Genomic DNA, 26,506 nt, shown 5'->3' with positions numbered 1-26,506 from the left:
CCCTTCTGCCATATACATTGGCCAAACCGGACAGTCTCTACGCAAAAGAATGAATGGACACAAATCTGACATCAGGAATCATAATACTCAAAAACCAGTAGGAGAACACTTAAACCTTTCTGGTCTCAATGACAGACCTGCGGGTGGCAATTTTGCAACAGAAAAGCTTCAAAAACAGACTCCAACGAGAAACTGCTGAGCTGGAATTGATATGCAAACTAGATACAATCACCTTCGGTTTAAATAGCGACTAGGAAGTGGGGCAGGCTGGAAATAGCAGCATTGATAAGGCCGGCACCGACTGAAGAAGTTGCACCCAGAGCGAGAGAACGAGACAGAGGGAGCGAGTGAGAGATAGCCTGATACCATCAGCCTGAACCACGTCGATGGCTCTATGGGGCCTGCAACAGCCAGGGCAAATGGGAAATAATTGCCAAGGCTTGATACTAATCAGATATTATATGTCACCAAGCAAACAGCTCCCCCTAGAGGCCAGGTGGGTCAGGCTCTCTCTGCTCTCGGTGGGAGCTGATCATTAACAGCGCCAGGAGATCAAGTGAGACAAACACCAAAATCAGGAGCTTGGCCCCCAAATCGGGAGATTTTAGTTAAAAAAAAGATGAGATTGTGGTGGGGGGGTTTGTCTGTTGCTATTAATGAAATAACTTGCAGTGGATGCGTGAAGAGGGGAAGCTCAGGTAGGAGTAGGGAGATTATTTTACTCTGTATCTGGTACTGGTCTGAGTGCCGCTTAACTAGTGTCCAGTTCTGCTGTCCCCACTTCCAGACAGATGCTGATAAATTGGAGAGATGCCAGAAGGCCCGTGATGATTTGCAAACCTGCCCTGTAGTGACAGACTCCAGGAGCTCAGTGGGCAGGGCTGGCTCCAGGTTTTCTGCCGCCCCAAGCGGGGAAAAAAAAAAAAAAGCTGTGGCAGCGCGATCGTGCCGCTCCACTCTTCAGCGGCAATTCGGCAGCAGGTCCTTCGTTCTGACAGGGACTGAGGGACCCGCCGCCGAAGACCTGGATGTGCCGCCCCAATAGCGGCCGGAGGGCCGCCCCTTGGTATTGGCCGCCCCAAGCACCTGCTTCTTTAGCTGGTGCCTGGAGCCGGCCCTGTCAATGAGATTAACAAAGAGACAGGGTGTGACGAAGTGAGGGATTTTCTTATTTTTTCGTGGTTTTCCATTGGTTTGCATGCAGAGGGAGTGGGACGCAGCGTCCCTGGGTGTTACTGGTTTAACGAGGTGAGGGGAGAGGGAGTTTGTTGTTACAGAGGACCAGAGAGGGAACTTGGGACCCCAGCCAATGGCCTGAAGGAGGGACACCCCAGCGACTGGTGACCTGATGACCCGGAGACCCAGCTCAGGAGTCGCAGCCAGTTCTGGCCAGTGGGAGGACAATGGGCTGCGAAGAGACAACCCCATGACCTAACCAGCTGGTTCCAGCCAGAGGAGGTCGGAGAAGAGAGAAGGCCCAGGCGACCCTGTTTACCTGGAAAGAAGACAATGGACAGAGATTGGGCCAGTAGCGTAGCTAGCGGGGTGCAGGGGAAGCAGCCACTTCCCCTCAGCACATTTTCAAAAAGTGGTACCTGCCAGGCCAATGCTGGCGGCAGCATGGCCGGAGGAGCCATGGCTGGGGGGGGGGGGGTCCCGGCAGGCGTGGCTGGACGAGCGAGGGGGCCAGCTCCTTGGCCATCATGCCCCATGCTTAGCATGGCCCCAACATCGCTGCACCCACCTCCTGCAGTGGCTCAGGGTTTGGCGGCCAAATGCTCCCCGCCCCTTGCTAATGCGGCGGGCCGGGGGAGGCGGGGGGAAGGGGAAAAGGCTCCTGTGCCTTTAAGGCCGTCTGGCTGGCGAGCCCCGCGTGGAGCGCACCGAGCGCCAGGAGCAGGCCGGGGACAGGCAGCGGCGCAGGACGGAAAGTGAGCGGTGGGGGTCCGGTGCCTTGCACTGGGGGGGGGGTCCGGGCGAGGGGCTCCCTAGGGCCAGGCCCGCAGGCCAGGGGCGCAGGCCGTGCTGTCTGGAGGGGGGGCCCTGGCGCAGCGCAGGAGCCTGGAGCCCGGGGTAGGGGGAACGGGACCCCGTGGTGGGGCCAGGCAGTGCAGCCCGGCGGGGGACACCTGCAGAGCGCACTGGGCAGGAGAGACTCTCCCAGGACCGTGGGGGGACAGGGGTATCCGCATCCCCAGGAAGCCTGCAGGAGTCCTGAGCCAGGCCCCGGGGTTAATCTGGGAGGAGCCAGGGTGTGTGACCAGAGGTGGAGCCAGGGGCGTGGCCAGAGGAGGAGCCGGGGGGGGCTTTTTTATGTTTGCTCCCCCTACACTTAGAATCTGGCTGTGCCATTGGGTGGGGCCTGGGGCCTATGATATCAGAGGCCCAGCTGGGAAGCAGGGGGGCTTTGGGCTGGAGAGGGGGAGCAGGCAGAGCCCACCTGGATGCAGGGAAGAACTGGATGTGCTGTGCTGAGGGAGGCCAGGCCTGAGAGTTTCCTAGGCTGTGTTCAGACGCTCAATAAACCCTCCTGTTTTACGCTGGCTGAGAGTTGCTCCAGTCTAGAGAACAGGGTGGCATCAACCCCTTCAGGGGCAGAGGCCCTGGGGGTCCGGAGCAAGTGGAGTCCCTGAGGGGCCCATGGTGAGGGGCAGTCGTGCTAAGGCTCAGGGAGGTGCGGCTCCAGGAGATGGAGGGGCCCCTGACTCTGAGGGAGGGTGGACCCCCGGGAAAAGGGCTGTCTCACTGAAAGGGGCACCCCCCACGGACCACATGGGGCCAAGAGTGGGCACGATCTGTGAGTCCGTGACATGGGGAACAGGTGACTCGGTCAGTCTGTGGGGACTGTGACCATGGGCTCTTCAGTCTAGCAGCCAAAGGGCTGGAAGCGAGACCCTCACTGGAAATCAGCAGGGAGGGCAGGGGTGAAAATGAGTCCAGTGACTTACTGGTATGCTGGAGCCAGCTCTGGCCCCCAGAAAGGGCGGGGCCTAGGGTGGAAGGGGCAGGGCCGGGATGTCAGAGCCAGCTCCAGCCCCCCCTATAAAGTAAGTGCCACACCCCCCCGGGGTAGCAGCAGTAGCCCGGGACTCCGGGAGCTATTTAAAGGGCCTGGGGCTCTCCTGCTTCTACCGCCCCAGCCCTGTAAATAGCCACCGGAGCCATGTGGAAGCGGCGGGGCTCTAGCAGCTATTTAAAGGATCAGGGTGGCAGAGGCAACTGGAGTCCTGGGCCCTTTAAATAGCCCCTGGAGCCCCCCGCTACCCCTGTGCCCCAGGGGCTATTTAAAGGGCCTGGGGCTCCCCTGCTTCTACTGCCCCATCCTCTAAATAGCTGCCGGAGCCCTGGAGTAGTGGCAGTGGGGCTCAGGTGGCTATTTAAAGGGCCAGGGTGGTAGAAGCAGCGGGAGCTCCGGATTTTTAAAATAGCCTTCAGAGCCCCGCAGCCCTACCCAGGGCTCCAGCAGTGGGGCTCTGGTGGCAATTTAATGGGCCCGGGGCCGGGCCATCCCAGTACAGCAAACTGGCTCTTGTGCTACGCTGTACCAGGGCGTACTGGCTTACTTTCACCTTGGAGAGAGGGTAAATTAACCCTGGAACAGCTTCCCCGGGGTGTGGTGGATTCTCAGCCCTGGCCCTTTCCAAATGGAGCCGGGACGTTCTGCTCTCAGTGGAGCAGGAGTTAATCCAGGGAGGGCAGGGGCCTGTTCTGCAGCTGGTTGATGTGATGTTATTGATATAATCTGGGACCATATAAAACATGGTTGCACCTGTAGTGGCAACACATCTTATGTAAAAGCAGCAAAGAGTCCTGTGGCACCTTATAGACTAACAGACGTTTTGGAGCGTGAGCTTTCGTGGGTGACTACTCACTTCGTCAGATGCAGGGGGTCATATAAGGTTTCTAAGACCAGGTTATGGGTTTCTGGTTATGATTATGCTGTCTGTGTGCATGTCATTTTTTAGTTAAAGTTATGAATATTGGCTCTATCCTGTCTGTATTTCAAACTTGTGTTGTGCTTCTGGGGAACATCCCAGACAAGTTGGTGTTAGCTCTGCCGAGCCTGCTTGATGGCCCATTAGCTATACAGTTGACCCATGGAGATACACCTTGTAACTCAGCCAAGTATGCAGGGACTTGCCCATGTGACTCCAGACTCCATTTTGCTGTAATTTTCCACAGTAAGGACAAAGAGGTTCTTACACCTGGAAAAAACTATAAAAGGCTGATGCCTCATCTCCATCTTGTCTTCAATCCTGCTTCTTACCTCTGGAGGGACCCATCCCAGCGGGGGATGTACTCCAGAGACTTGATTGAACCTGCAGTTATTCTATCACCGCTACAAGCCTGAACTAAGAACTTTGCTATTACTGTATGTAATTGATTCCATTTAACCAATTCTAGCTCTCATCTCTATCTTTTCCCTTTTATGAATAAACCTTTAGATTCTAAAGGACTGTCAACAGCGTGATTTGTGGGTAAGATCTGATGTGTATATTGACCTGGGTCTGACGCTTGATTCTTTGGGATCAGGAGAGCCTTTTTCCTTTATTGGGGTGTTGGTTTTCATAACCATTCATCCCCAGGACAAGCGGCACTGGTGGTGATACTGGGAGACTGGAGTGTCTAAGGGAATTGCTTGTGTGACTTGTGGTTAGCCAGTGGGGAGAAACCAAAGTCCTCTTTGTCCGGCTGGGTTGGTTTGCCTTAATGGTGGAAAAACCCCAGCCTTGGGCTGTGACTGCCCTGTTTTAAACGATTTGTCCTGAATTGGCACTCTCAGTTGGGTCCTGCCAGGGCCAGCTCCAGACCCCAGCGCGCCAAGCACGTGCGTGGGGCAGCATTTTTCCGGGAGGGTGGCAGGTGGGTCCGGCGGACCTTCCGCAGTCATGCCTGCAGGAGGTCCACCGGAGCCGCAGGTCCAGTGGACCTCCTGCAGGCATGACTGCGGAGGGTCCGCTAGTCCCGTGGCTCCGGTGCACCTCCCGCAGGCATGACTGCTTGGGGCGGCCAAATTCCTAGAACCGACCCTGGGTTCTGCCAAAACTGCATCATCACAGTTGGACTCAGAGGATCACCGTGGGCCCAACTGTCCTTAGACCGTGTCATCTAGAGGGTTAGAGCAGCGGGGGCTGGGAGTCAGGCCTCCTGGTTCTCTCCAGCCACCACACACATGGCTCCTCGAAGCAGCTGTTTTTGTCACAAAACTCAATATTTTAATAACTTTAAAAAGATAATTTAAAAAAAAAGTGCCACCAGTGAGACCCAGACAGCGAAGCCCTGGGGGCCGCCGCAGGCTGGGGCCGCTTGCCTCCTTCAGCTCAGGCCGTGTCGTACCGTCATCGAAGCCAAGGGTGGTGGCTGATGCTGCAGGCCCTGGGGGAGGGGCGGGGTCCTCTGGGGGTGGGTTCATCACTGCTGGCTGGATTCATCTCCACTGCCCGCGCTCAGCCTGGCCCAGCATCGCACCGCAGGCGGGGCCAGGGACCCGTTCGTACCGAAGGGAAAGGCGCCCCCTGTGGCCAGAGTACGTCACGTCGGAGCTGAGCGGCTTCCCTGCTGCCCGTCGCTATTGCTGGTGATGCTGGCAGCGCGCAGGCCTGGGGCTGGTGAGTGCCCAGCGGGTGGGGGCGGCTGGGCAGCGTAACGATTCCACTGGGCAACCGTTGAAGCATCTACATGCGGCGAGTCCAGGTGCAAGGTGGGTCTCTGCTCACGGGCAGGGCCAGGCCGGGGGCAGGGGCCGGGTTTTCTCATGTGCAAAGCTGCAGTGTCCAGAAATGGGCTGAGCCAAGAGAGCTACAACCCTAACTCCTGCGACGGCTACAGCCCCTGTTGCACGTGGGGGGGGGGGGAGGTTAGAGCAGGATTCGACCCCCACTGTCCCCTCCCCCCAGGCTGCCTCATGGTGAGTCAAAATGACAAATGGGGTCCTGGCTCTCAGCCCCCCCACCCCAAACTGGGGCAGACCCAGGGGTCCTGGCTCCTAGATCCCCCTTCCCCCTGCAGAGCTGGGTACAGACCCCAGGGCTCCCAGCCCCTCTCTGGTTTCTAATTCCTTTTCAGCCCAGCTCTGCCTCATTTCTCTTCTAACCCCCACCCCCCCACACACACACACACAGAGAGGCAGGAGGCAGTGAGCATTTGCTGGGTGGGGTTTGGCCATGGGGGCCGGAGCAAGACGGGAGGGAAGGGGGGTGGGGGGTAGAAGGGCTGCAGGGCAGAAGGCTCCTGCACTGTTGTGGAGCCTGGCCTGGTCCGGCCCCCCCTTACCCGCGTGGTGGTCAAGCTGGAGAACTCGGAGGACTTGGCCGGTCCTTTGAAGCTGCCGCAGCTCAGCCACCTGCGGTACTCGTCCCTCACCTGGCAGGAGAGAGGAGAGGGCTGGTCACCCCATGGCGCAGGGGAGCTTATGGGGTTGGGGCCTCAGCTGTAGGGAGACAAGGGCCCAGAACTGGCCGGGCAGGGGGGAGCTCTCAGCTACGCCAGCCCCAGCCCCTCCCAGCAGAGGGCACTGGGGGGAGCTCCCAGTGTGGGGCGCTGTGGGGCAGGAGCACTGGCTGGTGGGGGGTGTGACGAAGTGGGAATGTTCTTAATGTTTTCTCTGAATAGTGTGTGGGTGCCTCAGTTTCCCCTATGCATTTCCCAAGTCTCTAGGTGGTGGGATAAGGGGGTGTGATTGGTGCAGAGCCCGAGAGGGCCAGTGTGATGGTGTCTGCACAGAGACTGGCCGACACCCTCTCTCCTGGCAACTGATGGCCTGGGCCCTCCCCTGCAAAGTGCCAACTGAAGGTGTTGGAGAACAGAGATCAGGTGACCTCCTGGCCCGGAAAGAGACAAAGGCCAGAGGAGGGGCTGGGGCGTTTCAGTTTGGAGCTGGCTGGGGAAATGGGGGGAGCCCCAGGGCTGGGGTCTAAGCTCCCTGTCCCCCAAGATGGACCTGAGGGGTCCTGTTCTCTGTACCTACAAGCTCCATTTTGGCCTGCGATCCTGTCAGCTAATCAACCGTCTGGCTGAGAGTCACGGTGAATCGCAGGAAGTGGGGGGTGCGGGGCCCTGACGCCCCCACACTCTGTGACAGGGGGAGCCCCCAGCGGGGGGGTTGTGGGGCAGGGGTTGAGTGCCAGCTGTGGATGGTGCCTGAGGGTGGGGTTGGGGGTGGGGCGCTGTGGGGCAGGAGATGAGTGCTGGCTGTGGGGGCACTGGGGGGGGGGTCTGTGGGGCGGGGGTTGAGTGCTGGCTGTGGGGGCACCGGGGGGGGCTGTGGGGCGGGGGTTTAGCACCGGCTGCGGGGGCACCGGGGGCTGTGGGGCGGGGTTTAGCAGGGGACTGGCCTGTTTCTTGAGCAGACAGTGCAGCAGGAAGATGAAGAGCCCCTGCAGGCTGTTGAGGATGGTGAAGATGTAGGAGGCGACCAGGCTGCGCTGGTTGAACTGGAACATGCCGAAGATCCAGGTGGTGCCCAGGACGCAGAGCTGGGCGATGGCCGTGATGGTGAGCACCCTGTGGGGGAGGGGAACCAGTCACATGGCCCCGCCCCATAACCATGGCCCAGCTCCCCTCCCCCTTTGGGGCCCCACCCCTCAGCCTCAGCTCCCCTCCCCTCCCTCCTCAGGGCCCCACCCCTTGAGAGTTTGCCCCACCTCCCCTTCTCTCCTACGGCCCCACCTCTAGTGTCTGAAACCACCCCCCCACTTGTGACTGACGTCTCCTGCACACAGCCCCACCGCCCCAGACTCTGCCCCCCAGCCAGTCGGCGGTGGGGGAAAATGTCACTCATCTGTGGCCCCCTCCCCCCACTCATGGGGGGTGACATCTCACTATTCTTATGCCCCCCCAGCTCCCCCGAGGGGGGGCAGCAGGGAAGTGCCAGGGTCTCTGCTGCCCGGGGGCCGCGCCCGCTACCTGAGCTTCTTCAGCTGGCTCATGTTGGGGTTGATGTCAGCGAATTTCACCGACAGCTTCCAGACGGTGACCACGAAGATCACGGCATTGACCTGCCGGGGGCAGGGGAGAGGCGGGTTGGGAGGGGGGCAGCTGTGTCCCGGGGGTGGGGGCTATAGGATCTGCCAGCTGTGAAGCCCCTGGGGCAGACCCTTGCCTGGGCCAGGGCACCCCAACCCCCATAGTGACCCAGCTCGGCCCCTGGAGGCTGGGGACTTGGGGTGGGGGAAGCAGCGAGGGGCCCAGCTGCCCCGGAGCGGGGGCTGGGTGGCAGGGGAAAGAAGCGAGGGCAGCTGCCAGCCAGGCCCTCAGGGGCCGGCCAGGGGGCCAGGCGCTGGCAGGGGGCTGGGCTGGGGGAGGGGATTTACCAAGATGATGATGCAGACGGGCGCCAGGAAGCTCCAAATGAATTGCTTCTTCAGCGAGAGCCAGCAGCTGTGGGGGGGGAGGCAGACACGGGTCAGTCACTCACCTGCCAGCAGGGGGCGCTGCAGGGTGGGGGTCTGCCCCCCCCCCTACTGGCAGAGTGGGGGATGGAGATTTGCCAGCCTCCCTCCCCCTGCCCCATGGTGCCCGGGAGCTTCCCTGTGTTCAAGTGTCCTGGGCTGGGGCCCTGGCCCAAGCAGCAGGAAGGTGCCCCCCTCCCTTACGCTGGCCTCACCCACCCCATAGGGTCCCACCCTCCCCTCCCCTGGTGGGCCCGGATGGCAGCGGCCGCCCGGCTGAGCCGCTCCTGCCCCCGTGTGCTGCCTGGGCACGGGGCCCTGTTCCCCTCGAGCCCCTGGCCGCGAGCACTGGGCCTGCCCCCCGGGCCGGTGACTCACTGGCGCGCCGTGCCGTAGCCCTGGCTGTAGGTGGCGGCCGAGACGCCCACGATGAGGGCCGGCACGCCGTAGCCCAGCAGGAACATGTAGCGGCGCCTGAGGCCGTGGGGGGTGAAGACCTGAACCACCAGCAGGTAGAGCTCGGCGCCCTCCAGGCACATCCAGCAGAAGGCGGCCAGGAAGAAATAGTGCAGGAGCCCGGCCACCACGCCGCACACCACCTGCAGCCAACGGGACGTGGGACGTCAGGGCCGGGCTCCCGGCTCCTCCAGCCCCAGCCCCCGGCAGCAGGGGGCGCAGTGGGGAGCGGGGCAGGAGCACTGGCTGTGGGGGTAGCTCCTGGTTCTCCAGCCCCAGCCTGTGCAGGGAGCGGGGCTCAAAGTGGCTGGGGGAGCTGCCAGCAGAGGGCTCTGTGGGGAGTGGGGCCCAAGGCTGGCTGGGGGGAGGAGCTGCCAGCGGGGGGCGCTGCAGCGAGTGGGGCCTGAGGCTGGCTGGAGAGGAGGTCAGGGGAGGGGGGCGCTGTGGGGAACATGGCCCAAGGCTGGCTGGAGGGTCGCTGTTAGGAGCGGGGCCCGAGGCTGGCGAGGGAGGGGAGAGCCGGGTACCTTGTTGCCGGTGCTGGAGGTGCCGGTGAGGAAGACGGTGTAGGCGATGAAGAGCGCCAGGCAGAGGTGCAGGTGGATGGTGGTGCGGGGGCCCTTGAGGGCGCGGCAGAAGAGGAAGGTGACGATGGCCAGCAGCAGGCACAGCAGCGAGATCACCAGCCCCACCTTGGTGATGACGTCCAGGGTCCAGTCCTGTGCCGGGGGTGGGTGGGGTGAGGGGGTTAGTCCGGGTCCCCAAGGCAGCAGCCAGGCCGGGCGTCAGGGGACAGCCGGACTAGCCTGTCGGCCTCGCTCTGCGCCGCGGCTGGGAGCGCCCCCTAGTGGTGACACTGGCAGCCTGCGGGAACCAGAGTCTGGCTGGGTCCAGCCGTCCAGATGGAATCAATGCTGCCCAGCCTGCCCCTCCCCCCACCCCCACGAGGGGCTGACCCACAGCCTCAGGGCCATGGGAAGCCGAGGGGGCTCTAGGGTCACCACCAACCAAGGGGGAGTCCCTGGCACCGATCCCTGCAGGACGGGGGCGCCAGAAAGTGTGAGGGGCCGGGGCTGTTCCCCTGTAGCAGAGAGCAGAGCACCCCCGCCTGGCAGGAGGAAGCCCCAGCCTGGCAGGTAGCTGCTTTTAGACCAGACGGATGCGCTTGTGGCTAAGGTGCTGCAGCTCAGGACTCCTGGGTTCTACCAGCTCTGGGAGGGGAGCAGGATCTAGGGGTCAGAGGAGGGGGCTGGAGGCAGAGCTCCTGGGTTCAGTTCCCAGCTCTGATGTCACCTCCCTGTGTCTCTCTGAGTAAGGCATTTAACCCCTCCCTGCCTCTGTGTGATGGGGATGGGGATGGGGATGCTCCCTGCCCTGCAATGCAATGGGGTGAGCCCCCTGCCCCTGCTGCCCCACAGCTTCCCAGCCAGGCATGTTGGTCGCTGTAGCCCACAAAAGCTTATGCTCAAATAAATTTGTTACTCTCTAAGGTGCCACAAGCCCTCCTGTTCTTTTTGCTACCTGGGGAGTCTGCCTGTCCCCTGTGGGGAGGGGGGGCTGCTGATCAGATCCAGGGCCCTGCCTGCCGGTGGGGAATGGGTTTACTCAGGGGGAATCTGCAGTGACTCCTGCTCCACAGGGGAGGATTGAGGGGATGAGCAGAACCAGCCCAGCCCCGAGGCCCCAGCGAGGGCTGCACCTACCTCCAGCTCGTAGAAGGCCATGAGCACGGCGAAGCTGGTCAGGTGGCTGCACTGGCAGCGGGTGATGGTGGCGTTCAACTTCTGCAGGGTGCAGCCGTCGGTGGCCCAGCGCCTGCTGCCAGGCTCCCAGTAGGCGCAGAGGAGGCGCAGGTCGGTCTTGTTCTCCTGGGCACAGAGAGACGCTTAGTGCATGGGGGGCAGGAGCGGGGTGGGGGGCTGGTTGGAGCTGGTCTCCCCAGGCCGCGAGAGGGCAGGTCGGGGGGGTACGAGGGGCTGGGCTGGGCGCAAAGAGCATCAGTTTGTCCCTGGGTGGGAGGCAGATTCGCCTGCTGCCCGGGGTGGGGGGTGTTACTAGAGATGGGCCCAGGTTCTGTCCCCCAGCGCCCCAGGCTCTCCTCCCCCCATGCCCAGCCCAGGGGCTCACCGGCACCGGGTGGCTGAAGCGGATGCTGACAGAGAGGCCGAGTGCCTGGGGGTTTGGGTCACTGATGAAGGCCGACACCACCGGAGACAGCACACGGTAGCTGGGCCGCCCCGGCTCCTGCGCCCACTTCCCCGTCCGGCCGATCTCATCCCACTCGGGCGCCTCCACCCGCCCAGCACCGTCCAGGATGGGGCTCATCCCCTGGTATGTCAGCAGCCCGGCCAGCATGAAGCCTGCGAGATACAGAGGAGATGGATGAAATGGGGGGCAGGAGGGGCCCTGGGGCAGACAGGTGCCAGGGGGCTCTGTGCTGCTGGGGGTGCTACCCCCAATTCCCTGGCCATGCTCCATCCCCCTACACACCCCAGCCTGGCACCAGGGGGCGCTGTGCTGCTGGAGGTGCAGGCACCAATGCCCTGACCATCCCCTGTCCCCCTACACACCCCAGCCTGGCACCAGGGGGTGCTGTGCTGCTGCTCCCAATGCCCTGGCCGTGCCCATCGCTATACACACCCCAGCACAGGGGATGACCACATACCTTCGTTTTTCTGCCCTGGGGCTCTGGCCCACTTTAATTCCATCTGTGTCTTGCTCTGCTGCAGCGTCACGGTCTCCTGGCTCTGGTTCCCAGCCTGCCCCACCAGCCCCAGCTCTGCAACCACAATGGAGAGGGAGAACAGGGAGAGGAAGCCTGTAGCTAGGCAAGGTGCTTTCCTGGCTGTTGGGGGAGCTCCCAGCTACTCCAGTCCCAGCCTCTCCCAGCAGGGGGCACTGTGGGGAGCAGGGCGGGAGCACTGGCTGTGGGGGGGAGCTCCCGTATCCCAGCAGGGGGCGCTGTGGGGAGTGGGGCGGGAGCGTAGACTGCAGGTGATGAAAGCCCAACTGGGGCCGTGTGGCCAGGTGCTGACCTGTGCCATTGGGGGATGTGATGCTGATCATGCTGTCACGCAGAGTCAGGGCCCGCGTTCTCAGCAGCTTCTCCACTATGGCCATCAGCTCCGTCGCGATCCGGTGTCTCCACTCCACACTCTTGCTCTGGTGCCCGACCGGATTTATCTGCTTCTCCAGAATGTCCAGGAAGCCCTGGCCAAGCAAACGTGGGGGGTGTTGGTGTCACAGTGCCTGAGCCCCTGCCGCGCCCCCATTCCCAGATTGCTAGTCCTCCACTGCCTTCCCACAATCCCCTTGAAAGGAAAGACAAGTTCTCCTGCCATTGACATCGCTGCCTGGGAGGTCAGACTAGATGATCACAATGGTCCTGTCTAGCCTAGGAACCTAGGAGAGCCAGCTTCTTGGGCACAGAGCCCACTGGAGAGGCAGGCATGGGAATTTCTGGGCAGTGACACTGTTTATTTATCTCCTGTTCCTGGCGCTTCATCTCTATAGATCGCCCTGGGACTAGATCTGAGTAGGAGCAGCGATTCCTCCCCCTTACGAGAACAAACCCAGCAAGGCCCCGAACTTTGGCTTGGCACCTGCAGCTTTCCCTCGGCGTTCTGTGGTTTCATCTGCTTCAGCTCCTTCAGCATCACCTGGCAGAGGCTTCCCACCTGTGCCTGGAAGCTGCCCAGGAGGTTCTGCAAAACAAGGCCCAGGCCTGGCTCAGGAAAAGAGATCACAGAATTGCAGCCCACATCCCCCCGTCCCAAGAGGATCCCTCGGCTCAGAAGCCAGGTGCCAGAGGGAGCGCGGGCAATGCCCCGTCTGGCCCCCAGGGAGTGCATGGCATTTGCAAGGGATGGTGGGGGACGGCGGTTGCAAGCTGAAGTGTGTTGCAGCAGCCTGATGCTGCTGATCCTGGATGGTGAGAATCACCCCAGGGGCAAAGGCCTGGGCCGTGGCTGGACTGCAGGGGCTCCAGGGACTGACCCCTGGCTCTTTGCCCAGGGGCGAGTTTGGCCCCAGAATCCTTGTGGGGCGAGATCAGTGAAAAGCAACGTGGCCCTAAAGGGGAATCGGGGTCTATCCCCCCTCCCCCCCCGGTGTCTGTGCCCCACTCACCTTGGCTCTGGCAGAGCTGTCATCATCCAGCAGCAGGGGGCAGATGAGCTCTGGGGATGGAAAGGGAGGAGGAGTGAGAGATGGGCGGGGGGAAATGCGGGGTCTGGCTGGGTAGGTGCATGCACCAGAGCCAGGCACAGAGAGCAGGACTCGTTCCCTCCAGCAGGGGGAGCAGTGACCCTCCCCCGCTACACACACACATTCAGCCAGGGCCGCCCAGAGGATTCAGGGGGCCTGGGGTCTTTGGCAGCGGGGGGAATTGCTGTCGAAGACCTGGCACTTCGGCGGCGGGTCCAGGAATGGAAGGACTCCTCCCGCCACGGGTCTTCGGGGCACTTAGGCAGTTTTCCGGGGCCCCCGGAGCAAGTGAAGGACCCTGCTCCGGGGCCCCAAAAAATTCTCGTGGGGGCCCCTGTGGGGCCTGGGGCAAATTGCCTCACTTGGCCCCCATCTGGGAGGCCCTGCATTCAGCCCCACACATGTGCGCAGCCCCTTCTGCCCATCCTCTGCCCACAAACCGATCTCTGTGAAAGGATCCCTCCCGAACCCCGTCCTGGGGGGACTGAGCCGCAGTGGGGTGGGGCGGGGGCTGTGGAATCATCCCAGCCGTATCTCCCCTCAGCCCTCTCCCCCCAGCTGTGGATGGTTCTGGGGTGTGTTTGGGGGGCGGGGAGGAGAATCCAGCAGGGAGCCCCTAGTGGCCCCTAGGCACAGACTGCGCCCCCTGCTGCCTCTTCCCAGGGCAGAGAATCCAGCCGTGCAGCAGGAATACAGGCACTGCTGGGGGGAGACGCCCGGCCCCTGGCTGCCCTGCTCACCCCTCCCGGCCTGGCCCTGCTCCGCTCCCAGAGCCAGACCTGGGCTCACTGGTGCCCGTGGCTCTGAGACAACCGGAAACACCCCAGTGGACGGACAGGCTGGGCTGGGGGAGGTGAGGGCCTGGAGGCTGAGCCCTCCCCGGCCAGGGCTGAGACCCAGAGGGACCCCGTCCATGGTGGGCAGGGGGCTGGCGCAACATCCCAGACCAGTTCCCAGCTCGCTGCCCCCTCGGGCAAGACCTCTGCCTGTGTAACCCCAGGCCCTGCCCAGCCCCCAAGGTGTCCCCTCCATGACCCCCACGGCAGGACCCACCTTGGCACAGGGTCGTGTTCCTGTTGGAGGGGACGTAGCCAGCCCGGCACTCACACCAGTAGCTCCCGATGGTGTTGATACACGTGACGTTGGGGCTGCAGATATCTGGGGTCTTGTTGCACTCGTCGATGTCTGAGAGGAGAAAGTGTGTGGGGGGGTGTCACACCCAGCAGGGCTGGGGGCTCACGAGGGGAAAATGACCATGGAGACACCCCCCACCGATTGCAGGGGGCGTGGTCTGTCGGTCAGTCTGTCTGCTCCATCTACCCTCCCCCCCATTCTATTCTCCTTTCTTCCCTGCTACGTGCAGGGCCCCAATCCCTGCGGCACAACCCCTCCCCCACCCCCCAGATCGGGGGCCCAACCTTTTCCAGACCAGGACCCTGCGATCCCCTCCCTGCACCAGCCCTGACAGAGCGGGGTTAAGGGGGGGCCTGATCAGCCAGTTAAACTGCAAAGGGGAAGTGACTCAGGCTGCGTGCAGGGCGCTGGCTAGAAGGAAGCTCGCCTGGGAGGGGGCAGGTGGGGCTTCTCTACAGCCCGAGGGCTGGGCCCAGAGGTGGGGGCCTGAGGCGAGGGGGGGACTAGGAAGGAATGAGGGGGGGCTAGGAGCCCCAGAGGAAGGTTTTCGCTAGCAGGCAGAGGAGAGAGGGGTCTGACTTTGAAAGTCTCCCCCAGAATGGGGATCACAGTGTGACCTGGCCGGACGGCCGAGACACGGGGCAGCCGCGACTCCGGGAGCTGCAATGATGGAAGAGAAGAAAGGGGGTGCTGAACTGGAGCTAGTCACCAGAAGGGGGCGCCACACTCAGCATTACAGATCCCAGCCCGATGGGTCCCCTCCGCGTTCGGGATACACCCAGCCCCTCCCCTCCCCTGGAGCACTAGGAGAAGGGTGGGTGGGCTGCACCCAGGGGAGTGCAGGGGAATTGGGTGGTGTCCCTTTAAACTAGTTTCTTTGCTCTCTGGTTGTGCTCACGGGGGTCTATGGCAGAAGCCCGCAGACCCCGACATGCGGCCAGGCCCTGCACGGCTGGTAAACGGATTGTTTGGAAGCCAGCTGGACCCAGGGGATCCCCCTATTCCTAACATCGTGCAGTGAGCAGCGGCCCAACGTCCTTTCCCGGACCCTGCTGTGACCCCCAGGCCCAGGGCCCTGCGGGGTGAATCCACCGAGCCCTCAGACGGATGATGCCAGCTCGACACTCCCTGCCGATCCGGCCTGTGGAAGCCAAAGCCAGAAGAGACCAGCTCAGCCTGACACCCTGCATAGCCCCAGCCGGAGTTGCCAGCCAGCAAGTCACCAATCCAGCCCCAAATGGAGGGGACTTTACTGCCCTCGCCGGCTCCTGGGGCCTTTCACCATGGTGGAGAGTCTGATTTGACAGACGGGCCCCGCCCTGCCCGGGCACAGAGAGCCCTGCCGTGATCTAGCCAAACACTGGAGGGACGTGCACCCGCCAGGCTGCCAACGCGGGTAGCGCCAGCTGCCGGGCAGAGGGGGATACACAGGGGATGTCGGGGCTCCATGGTGCAGCGGGGTCACTCGCCCCGTGCAGGGAGTGGGGTTTTCTACCTAGGGACCCGGCTTGTTTGTGCAGAGACGCACTCATTCTGGTCAGCCCCTGGGGAGCCTGCAGTCCTGTCTGGGGCAATGAGAGATGGAGAAGCAGAGAAGGGATGAAAACCCCTTGAAGTCAGTGGTGCTGCACCAATTTACACCACAGGGGTTCTGGTCCCCACTTTGTGACCATTTCACATACAGCAGCACTGAGTTGGTGGCGACAGGTGCATCGTCCATCATTCCCATGGGTTGGGGGAAGCGGTTGACCTGCTGCAGAAATGGCCATGACTGATTCTCCCGGAAATCCCAGCCAGGAACAAGTGCTGGAATTCAACATTCGCCTGCTTATTAACCCAACATTTCAGCCGTCCAATCAGGAAGCAGAGAAAGACCATGGGACTGAGGCAACCCATTGTACAACCTCAGTGACAACTTTTCAGAGCAAACAGTTAGCCAATAAAATCCCAGACATTTATCCACCCGAACAATTGAAGGGTCAGCCGGTTTGCAGGCTTGGATCAGCATGCAGAGCTGTTCTGCTGACTCCCCGTGGTGTTCAGATCAGCAGTGGCTTATCAGTCTCCATCCCTGAGGACAGATGGGTAGTGATCCTTCCTGAGGAAGTTGGGGAAGAGCCACAGAAGAAACTTAAGCTCTCCCTGATATTTATCCATAACGCTTCTGCTTCTCACAGAAATCCTTGTGGCTAAAATCCCCTTCATCTGGACATCAGCAAACAAGTCAGTCAGCAGGGAGAGTCCAGAGCGCTCACGGATCCTTCCCTTGGGCTGAGTTCCAGCAGCCCTTTCCCAGACTCCCTGTTTCCCATGACAGCGTTTTGCTATTTCCCGCTACACCCCTTCCCCTCGGTCGTTATTTGCATAAAGGCAGCACCCAGAGCGCTGCACACACACGGCCATAAAGAGCTTCTAGTCTAAATGGACAAGAGGTGGGAGAGAAAACTGAGGCAGGGAATTGCCCAAGGAGACGTAGCAGTAACAGAGCTGAGACTAGAACCCAAGTCTTCAGAGTCTCACACCTGACCCACTAGACCTGTCTCTTTCAACTTGCTTCCGCCATAAAAGGTCAAGAATGTGTCTCCCCCTGCCTCACCATGCAGATTCTACCCTCTGCTCCCCTCACTGAGAAGCGCTTTGTGTCTCCTGGCTCACGGCCGGGAATGCATCAGGGCTGGAAAAAAATCCCTTGTTCCTTTGGCAGGAAATTCAACTTTTGCTCCATTGTTAAACCTCTTGGAAGGCAACGGGCCTACGCCATGCCTGTGAGGGGGCTTGTATGTGCCAGCCTCTAGCGAATGCCTCTGAGCCACGGAACAAGGAGAGAGCAAGTTTGTCTTGGTCTAGCGGCTGGTTCCCATAAGTAGATAACAGCCTGCTACAATGACTGGCTAACAGAGTTACTCCCTTAGCTCCAGCAGCTGAGCTGTGGGCTTTCAGCAGACAAGTCCTGGGTTTGATTCCTCCTGATGACCCAAGCTGGTTCCTTTGTGATACCAGCTGCTGAAGGTTCACTTAATGGGGTTCCAGAAACTAATGGGCTTTTTGAGCCCAAGGTGTATTAAAGATTGTCCAACACAGAGTCCTCAGCCCAGTTTGCTTTGCAAAGACCTGACCTTCCCCCACCTCAAGCTCTGCTATGAAAGAGCATCTTGGGCTCTGATTGCAGCTGCAGGTTTGGGGGGATGCTGCCGCTTCTAATGACATCCCCAGTGCCCTACGCTCGTGCCTCAGTAGAATTAAGCAGCACAGCAAGAGACATGATGAACTTCACTCCCCGGGCTCAGTTTCCAATTCGTAAGACAGGTTGGGAATCAGAACAGACACTTTGCCCACGTGTGGTGCAGAGAAAGAGCGAGACCTCAGAGCAACCTGGTTAGTTTCCCCATCCATGAATGCTGGTTAGTGTCAGAGATCCCGGGTAAGCTCAGTGACGGTGCATTAACAGCATCGCCAGCACCAAGCAATCAATAAAAACCCCAAACCGTGAGCCAGGCTGCAAAAATGTCACGAGATTGGTTTTAAAATGACAAGATTTTTTTTTAAAAATCCATTTGATTTTAGCCAAAAGTGGAATCACGTGACTCCGGGAGGTGGGGCTTTAAGGCAACACCACACGTTAGCAACACTGCAGACAAGCCAGAAACATCATGCCTTTGCCACGACTGTTTCCAGTTCCTGTTGTACCTGTGCAGATCTTAGCCGTATCCTTTTGACTCTTCCCAAATCCCCAACTGCATTTACACATGTAACACCCTGGCATGTTGATGCAGTTCCCGTGGGGCTCACAGATTGTGGTGTTTCACTGGCACTCGTCAATGTCTGCAAGGAGGGAGAAAGCGCTAGGCCAGGCTGATCTAGGAGCTGGACCTTGGGCACTGGGGGACGCTGCTGGAGGATAATCCAGGCGTCCAACATGCACCGTGCTCTGGGGAGACGGGACTGGTTAAAGCCAGGAGTCCAGTGACTGGGCCAGCGAACGGGAGCAAGTGGCTATTGTCCGGAATGAGCCGCTTCGGCTGGGAAGGGAAACGCAGCCCTGCCAGGACACGCGCCTGCTGCTTGCTAAAGCTCCCAAGCGGATCTGGCGATGCCCAATGCCGCAATATCAGTGCAGACGGCAATGCCTGAATGAGCCGCCCGCCCCTGGAGGGGACAAATGGGGAGCTGCTTTGGAGGAAGGGGATAGAAAATAACATGAGGGCTGGTCTAATGCCTGGATATCAGTCAGTGGGGTGACCTCCTCTGCACCCCACGAGCTGCCCTGGGCACCCCCTTGCACACAGGACAGTGCAGAACCAGAGGGGTTCAGAGACAGGCAATGAGAATGACCAGGGGCCTGGAAAAACCCTCTGCGGAGAGAGACTGAAAAGACTGGGACTGTCACCTTAGAGTGAATGTAAGAGGGGACGTGTTAAGAGTCTATAAATGACTGATGGGGATAGGGAAGTCATAACACGAGAGCAAGGGCCAGTCAGGGAAGTGAGAAGAGGGGAAATTTGGAACGGAGCCAAGGAAAGGCTGTTTCACGCAATGTGCGATTAGCCAGTGGAACTCCCCACCACAGGAGTCCCTGAGGCCAAGAATTTAGCAAGATTCCAGGAGCGACTGGACATTCCTATGGATGATGAGAACAGCCAGAGGGATCATAGTTAAAGGCACAAACGTTTGGGAAGAGAGAGAGAAAACCTCCTGCTGTGGGGCTTCAGCCCAGCTGAGTATTAGAGACCAGGACATGAGGGCAGATTATCCCTCAGGTGCCACTGCCGGACTCTTCCATCGTCCTCTGCAGCATCTGGCTTTGGCCCGTTGGAGCCGGGATACCAGGCTAGATGGGCCCCAGCTCTGATCCCGTCTGTGCTGTGCAAGTGCCACGTTACTTGTGTCTCAGCCTGGCCTACACCACAGTTTTGCCTCTTCAGAGGCTGAGCTGCTCCTGGGGCAGACTGAACCCTGTCAGAACCTACCGGCTGCATCCTGCCAAGTGCTGCCTCCTCCACCCCTCGACCCTGCAACACTTGCGGGTTCTCCTGACAGCACCGAGGTGGCTCCGTGTTTCCAGAACCTGCTTTATTCTGGAAACGATGTACAATCGGGTTCCGCCCCAGAAGGCTTCCAAGAATCCATGCAGGATGGGAACGGAGCTTCCAGCATCCTTATCCATCCCGTCCTGGTGCGATTGGGATGTTTATAGCGGGTAGCGCCGCAGTCGGGGCCCCGTGGTGCCAGGCGCTGTAAACACATCCAGCCACAGCACAGCCGCTGCTCCAAAGCGCTTTCCCAAGCTCCGATGCTCTGTCTGCTGGAGAAGGGGGGCCATGCGCTGGGTGTCTCTAGGGGCTTAAGTCCATGGGGAAATTGAGGGTAACAGCTCCTGTGGAATCGCTCCCCGTCCGGACACTCTGGTCTGGAATAATCAGCGCGCTTCCAAAGAGAACAGCGATCGCCATCAATCCCCCCCGGGGGCCAAGCCCTAGGGATTCTCTACACGGCTCCCGATACCAGCTATCCCCGCACAATCCCCGGGACGCTGGCTGAGATCCCTGCGGCGCTGATTTCTTCTTGTGCCTAGACCCGCCCCAGGGCACTGGCTGGGGTGATCCCACGCGGCCTGGGGCTGGCGCAGGAACGGCTGGGCAAGGTCTCTGCCAGGGGAAGCGTTTGAACCAATGGCCTCCTGAGTTCTCCCAGTGCTACGGGCCCGGTGCTCTGCCCCCCCAAACGGGGGTGTAACGGGCGGTTTCCATGGGATCGCCCGGCGGGGACTTGACACAAGCTCTAACTACCGGCTGAACGTCGCAAACAAGGGCCTGGAACGCCCCGGCCCCTTCTCCGGTCAGGCCGCCCTGGCTGCCTAAGGGGGCATAATGGCCCCCTAGGAAACACCCTCCCACCCAGGGGGCTCCCTGTCAGTGTGGGGCTGGAAAAGGCTCTGCTCCCAGCCCTGAGGGAGGGGGCAGACTGGGGGCCTGAGCAGGGTGTGGTGGGGCCAGGGGAGAGCTCACCCCGGCAGCTGTACTCATTCGGGTGTGTGAAGTTGGCTTTCCCAGAGCTGGGCTCGTAGCCATCGATGCAGGTGCAGTAGTAACTCCCAGGCACGTTGTTGCACTGTGCGTTGCGTCCACAGTCTGGCGGGCTCGGCCCCAGACACTCATTAATATCTGTAATGCAAGAGGGGACGCTCTGTACAGTCCTGGCAGGGAGACGTTCCCCATATCACCCCCCAGGTCCCACACTGTGTGAGCTGGGTAACAGGATCCAGGCTACCAGGGCCCTGAGTGTCCTCAGTTAGCCATTTCTGCTGCTGGAATGTCAGAAAGAGCCCCGCACCTCCCCCCCCCCCACGAGCCTCCTGGCCCAGGTATGGGGTGGGGGGCAGGGTTCAGCCCCACAAACACCCAGATCCCCCATGTGACGGGAGGGTGGGGAGACTCCCCCTGTATGTTGGGGGCGGGTGACAAGCTGCTTCTCCTTTGCCCCCTCCCTCCTTGGATCCCTGAAGGTGTGGGGGCAAAGTACAGCCAGGGCTACCCCATTCTGCTCCCGTGGGGCCCCTCTGCCCCTGGACACCCAGAGGCTGATTAGGGCCCAGGCTGGGATTCAGATGGGTCAGAGTGATGGGCCCCCCCACCCTGTGCCCCATTCACAGAGCCCAACACTCCTGGCTCCTGCTGCTCACTCTGGAGGCCCCGGTTCGATCCCCAGGAGGGCGGCCCTCACCCGAGCTGCTGCCCCCCCCATTCCCCAGCCGGGCTGAGCACCCCCAGCAGGCCCTGCAGTCAGTGGAGTTGGCTGCTCCGGCCCTTAATGCCCTGCTCTGTCCCAGCCCCCCCAGGACAACGTGGGAGCCCCGTTACCGTCACAGGTCTCCGTTGGGTCGGTGAAGAAGCGATTCCCATGTGGCTGGTATCCATCCAGGCAGGTGCAGTGGGTGCTGTTCACACACTTGGCGTTTGCTGGGCACAGCATATGGCTGTTGCAGTCCCCAGTGGTACCTGCAGGGGCGGGAACAGCTGGGCAGGGTCAGTCAGTGCAGAGCGGCTCCCCTCCCCCCCCACACACACACAGGGGATCGACTCTTCACACGCCCCATTCGCTGATTTTCGTCCCTGGGCGCCTGGCAAATAGCTCCAACGCCTCCACCGCCTGCCACACGCTGCCCTCGGCTGCACAGGAGGCCTTGGCTCCCCAGGGTGCCCCAGGCCAGGGCGGCCCAGAGGATTCAGGGGTCCTGGGGCAATGCAATTTTGGGGGCCCCTTCCATAAAAAAATTGCAATATTATAGAATACTGTATTCTCGGGGGGGCCTGGGGCAAATTGCCCCCCCCCACACCCCGGGCGAACTTGCCTCAGGCACAGACAGGCAGAGCCGCCAGAGCCGGGCATCGGTTCAAGTGAAACGTTTCGATCTCACCCACTTTTTCTCCTTTTTATTGCTGTCGTTGTTACTCTCATTAGTATCGATTTCAAACCGAAACCTCGTTTCAAACCGGAAAACGGGAATTGTTCGTTTTGAAAATTGTTTCCCCCCCCGAATCGGCATTTTCTGGCAAAACAAATGGTTCCTTGGGAAATTCCTGCCCAGCTCTGCTCTGGATTGACTGAGAGCGGAATCGGGCACGAGGCTAGTTTGGATCCTGAGCTGCCTCCCATGACCCAGATTGTGACCTGCCTACGGGGGCTCCGTGTTTGGGGCTCCGCTGGGATCCGTCCCTCTGACCAGCGTGAGGGGAAGGATCTCAGTGCAGCTCAGCCGGCTGCAGGGCTTGGGATTCGCAGCAGAGCTGGACTTGGGGCGCAGAGGCCGGATCCCAAACGCCCCCCTCCGTCCCCCAGCTGGGCACGTGGGTCACAGGTTTCAGTTCAGCCTGATTTTAGAGGGGGAGGGGCACCTACAAATGCTTCTTCTAACGTCTGAGCCATCAGGGGTTTGATTCGGGCTGGTCGATAACCCGGCCCTTGGCTAAAAAGGGGACCTGCCCCTCACTCCAGCCCCCAGCGTAGAGCCCTGGGCCCCAGGGTCTATTCTCTGCTGGCCACGGGTCTGGGAAGGGAAGGGGAGGGCTACACAGGGGCCTTCTCCTCTTCCCTGCACACACCCACCGTGCTCTGTAAACCCACCCCAAGACGCCCACGCCAAAGGGCTGCTCCCGGCTCGCCCGACCCCTGACCCTGCTCTCCTCCCACCAGGGAAAGTGGCCGGAGGCTGGAGCCCGGGCAGCCGGGAGCGCTGGGGAAGGTTAGCCAGGAGGAGTCGGCCTTACCTTGTACGCCATGATTCTGGGCCACGGTGCCCCACAGGCACAGGGCGATGCAGAGCCCTGGAAGGCAGAGACAGGGTGAGGCCCCATGGGCAGATGGTAACCGCCACTCAGCTGCGCACACCCCCAGCCGCCCCAGTCCTGCCAATCCTGGGCCAATGGCCAGTCAGGGCCCTGCCGATGGTGGAATTAAAAATGCAGAAACCTGGTGCGCTGGGGAATCAGCCCCAGCTGGGATCCCTGGTCATATTTTTTTTTAACTGGTTCCAGTTGGGAACTGGACTTTTGGCTTTCCTAGGAAGGGAGCTAGAAAGGAGGCGCGGCTTTGAAATTCAGCTCCCGCCGATCTCCCCCAGGGAGACTCCATGGAGGACGAGGGAGCTGGGGAGGTGACGGCATCACAGGTCCCCTGGGAGTGAAGGCCGAGCCGTTAATTCAGAGAGTCTAAGGCCAGGACGGGAGCAGGCTGATCCAGCCTCTCGCACTGCACGGGCCAGAGACTGACCCAGGGATTCCTGCCTCCAGCCCGTAGCTGGGGATGGAGCTAGCGCAGAGCTGGAGAGGGGACAGCCCGTCTGTGCGACTCCACGTGATGGAGAAGCTGCCGCGTCCCAGGGCAGTCGGCCCTGAGGGTGACGTCCCCTCCCCGTTAAAACACGAGCCGGCGTCCTGCCCTGAGAGGGGACGTGTTGGCTATTCGGGCTCTTTATAACAGGGGCAGCAGCAGGGCCTGTTCCCAGGCAGCCCCAGCCTTGCTGGGACTCCCCGCACCCCATCCGGGGTGAAGGGCTTTGCCCCTTGGAGGCCTTTCCTCTGAGATGGGCCATTGGTGCGGGGGCAGAGCTAGGAATAGAACCCAGGAGTCCTGACACCTACCCCTGCTCTAACCACTAGACCCCACACCCCTCCCCTCCGAGCTAGGGATAGAACCCAGGAGTCCTGGCTCCCACTCCCCGCTGTAACCCTTAGACCCCACTCCCCTCATCCCAGGAGTCCTGATGCCCAGCTTGGAAGCAGGGTCAAACTCATTTCATACGATGCCTGTCAGCAATTTTTAGTCTCCACCATCGTGGGCTAGACTGGAGCAGAGGGGACCTGATCCCCAAGGCCAGTCCAGCCCCCCAACACCTTCCCCTGCCCCCATCGAACCTTTGTGTTCACAGAGCGGCACTGAACAGCCTCAGCCACTAGGGGGCACCACAGCCCCAGGGTCCATGCTGGGCTGGGTCTGGTCCCTCAATTGTCCTCTGAGTCCCCATCGTGCCTGAGCAGGATAATTACCCACACGCCAGACACACACATCACACACACTAGTGCTCACATGCACACACACTCCGGCATGCACACAAACGTGCAGATGTGTGCTCACATCTGTGAACAAGTGCCCCCCAGGCACCCCAGGAGTTAGCGTGGCCTCTCCTGTACCCAGGCTGTGGGTCAGATCCCTCCCTGGGGTGACTCTGCACAGTCCTGCAGCCGGATCTGGGCGCGTCTCCTGGCCTCTGGGTCTCTGCCCCTCACCCCGCTCCTCTGTCGTTCACCTGCCTGGCCCCCCTCTGCTCGGTGGGGAGCAGCACCCAGATCAGACCTTTCACCCCCAAGGGACCCATCATCAGCCTGGGGGGTGCAGGTTGGGGGGAAGACTCTCCTCTCACTGCCCCCAGAGTCACCCCATTGTAAACCAGGTCCAGTTACCGCCACCTGAACAGAAGCTCTTAGTTCTCCTATTCCATGTGGGGGTGTAAATCTGGAGTAACCCTGCTGTGAAACGGTGTAAGGAAGCGATGTGCCCTTCCCCCAACCTGCACGGACTGTCAGAGACCCCCCCGCGCCCCAGCTTCATTGGTACCATCCCAGCCCCGAGGACGTCCCGCCCCTGCGGTCAGTCTGGGGGTGGAATCAGAGCTGACCCCCACCTCCGGGGCACTGGAGGAACAGAGGCTGGCGCTGAGAAATGGTCCCGGGACAAACGGGTGATTCTCCCCCTGATGCAATGGAAAGGGCCCGACTCCCGCAGCCGCGGCCCCAGATAAAGTGCAGACAGTCCCCGTCTCTGCCCTCCCCCATGCCGGACAGACCTGCGCTCGCCCTGGGGCGCTGGATCAGAGCCACTGCAGAGCCCGGCTGCTGGCGGGAGGGAGGGATCCGGGCTGGCGTCAGCCTGGGCACAAACTCTGGGGCAGGAGCACAACCCAAGGGGGGAGGGGCTGGGCTGACGGGGGTGGGGGGCTGCTCTGGGAATGGACTGTGGAAAAGTGACTCACACACACACACACACACACACACACACACGTGTCAGGCAGATCCACCGACTGGAGTGACGGGCACACAACGCTCTCAGCTCTGGCACGAACACACCCCAACCCGGCACAGCACAGCTGGGTTGATTTAGCTCCGCACAGTCTGGGCTTCGTTTCTCAGGCAGGCTCAGCTGCGGTTTCCTCTGGAATCTGCTGCCCCCGGGGTGTCCCCCTTCCCCTGACGCACACGGGGTCCCGGCAGTGGGCGCCGCTTCCCAGATGGGGCCGGAAGCGCCAGCCAAGTCCCCCCAGCGCTGGGGGCTGGTGGCCATGGCTGATCAGTCTCTCTCTAGGCTTTCTGTGGGCCCATGAACTCCAATCCCTGGTTGCAGGCAGGAGCCCGGACCGGCTGCTGCTCAAATTCCAACCCCTCCCCTTGTCTCTGAAATCCGAGGGCCGACAGGGCTGCACCACCACGGGAAATGTACAGGTAGGAAGACCCTTCCGTGAACACCTCCGGCCTCTTTGTAACAGCCCTCAGCGTATATGGGGGGGTCCTCTCAGGCCCCCCCCCCCAGTCATCTTTGCTCCCGACTAAACATGCCCCATGTTTTAATCTTTCTGCACAGGTCTCGTTTGCTAAACCTTTGATCCTTTTTGGTGCTCTCCTCTGGCCTCTCTCCAACGTGTCCACATCTTCCTGAAAGCGCCAGCGCCCAGAACTGGACACACGACTCCAGCTGAGGCCTCCCCAGTGCCGAGCAGGGCGGGACAGTCACCTCCCGTGTCATACAGAGCAGTGGTTCTCAGCCAGGGGTACGTGTACCCCCGGGGGACGCACAGGTCTTTTGAGGGTACATCAACGCATCTAGATATTTGCCTAGTTTTACATGTAACCCTTCTGCCCGGCTGCGTTGGCAGCAACAAGGGCCGGGGTCAGTATCTAGCGGTTCTGTTTCAATAACGCAAGTAAAACCGGCTCGAGCCCCCACCCAGTGACTGGGGACAATTACATACCCCCCGGGCACCTCTAGGAGGCAATACTTCCCCTCTCACAAGCACGGAGTCTGAGTGTAGCAAAAGCCTTTTAATAAAGGAGGGAAACAATGCGGCATCATGTTGGGGAAACCCCACAAACAGGATTCATAACACAAACCATGAGCAAAAGACTCACCCCCAAGTGAGTCTGGCAGTGTCCTTTTCCCCTCAGGGTCTTAAGCCCAGCAACCCAAAAAACCACCCAAAGTCCCAAAAGTCCAACACCCCAAAAGTCTCTTGAGTCCAACAACCCCAAAGTCTCTGTCCCTGGTCAGTGCAGTTCAAAGGTTTATCTGTAGAGAGTGTTACCTCCCAGCCCGGGGCGGGGGGGAGTGTGCAGTGGTGTTAAGAGGCACCTTACGTGGTCCGAGGCCGACTGCCCCAGTTTGTGCAGCACCCGGCAAATGGGGCCCCGCATCTCAGTTGGGGTCTGTAGCTGCGACCATAACACACCTAATGCACGAGAGGAAGTGACCTGACCCAGTCTCAGTAGAAAGGCCACAGACGGGCTGCACATAGAGACCGAACACCCAGGCCTGAAGCAGAGGGGCCGGGGGGGGCAGGGGGAGAAGGGAGAGGGGCAGTAGTTTGCTAGGCCAATGGGGCGAGGCTGTCACCCCAGCTGGGGGGCTGCCCCATGGAGCGAGACCGTGGGATCTGGGGGAAGCACCAAGGCCGGCTCTGTTGTGAAAACATCCAGGGGGTAACTAGGGGTTTTATCGGTTCCCTTTTCACGAGGCCACTTATCTCCTGGCTACTTCCCCCCACTTCTCCGAAGGGC

General features: G+C 60.8%; 1 protein-coding gene across 1 annotated transcript in view; it reads right to left on the bottom strand.

Moving 5' to 3' along the window:
- Positions 1-1,845: 1,845 nt before the first annotated feature.
- The window catches only part of LOC120391218 (adhesion G protein-coupled receptor E5-like), a 29,587-nt gene continuing 4,926 nt past the window's right edge, over positions 1,846-26,506 (bottom strand). Inside the window, exons 2-18 of the mRNA XM_039514690.1 lie at positions 22,451-22,507; positions 21,044-21,181; positions 20,192-20,347; positions 14,106-14,237; positions 12,975-13,024; positions 12,449-12,550; positions 11,882-12,056; positions 11,512-11,625; positions 10,974-11,206; positions 10,550-10,714; positions 9,374-9,565; positions 8,769-8,989; positions 8,313-8,379; positions 7,906-7,997; positions 7,335-7,503; positions 6,121-6,363; positions 1,846-1,959 (exon numbers count right to left, since the gene is read on the bottom strand). Coding sequence (XP_039370624.1) covers positions 1,846-1,959; positions 6,121-6,363; positions 7,335-7,503; positions 7,906-7,997; positions 8,313-8,379; positions 8,769-8,989; positions 9,374-9,565; positions 10,550-10,714; positions 10,974-11,206; positions 11,512-11,625; positions 11,882-12,056; positions 12,449-12,550; positions 12,975-13,024; positions 14,106-14,237; positions 20,192-20,347; positions 21,044-21,181; positions 22,451-22,507 — 2,420 coding nt within the window. The remainder of the gene's footprint in view (positions 1,960-6,120; positions 6,364-7,334; positions 7,504-7,905; positions 7,998-8,312; positions 8,380-8,768; positions 8,990-9,373; positions 9,566-10,549; positions 10,715-10,973; positions 11,207-11,511; positions 11,626-11,881; positions 12,057-12,448; positions 12,551-12,974; positions 13,025-14,105; positions 14,238-20,191; positions 20,348-21,043; positions 21,182-22,450; positions 22,508-26,506) is intronic.

This window comes from Mauremys reevesii, linkage group 25 (assembly GCF_016161935.1).
Source record: "Mauremys reevesii isolate NIE-2019 linkage group 25, ASM1616193v1, whole genome shotgun sequence".
Taxonomy (NCBI): domain Eukaryota; kingdom Metazoa; phylum Chordata; order Testudines; family Geoemydidae; genus Mauremys; species Mauremys reevesii.
The sequence above is the reverse complement of the archived record's forward strand: the minus strand, read 5'-3'. Positions and strand labels throughout refer to the sequence as shown.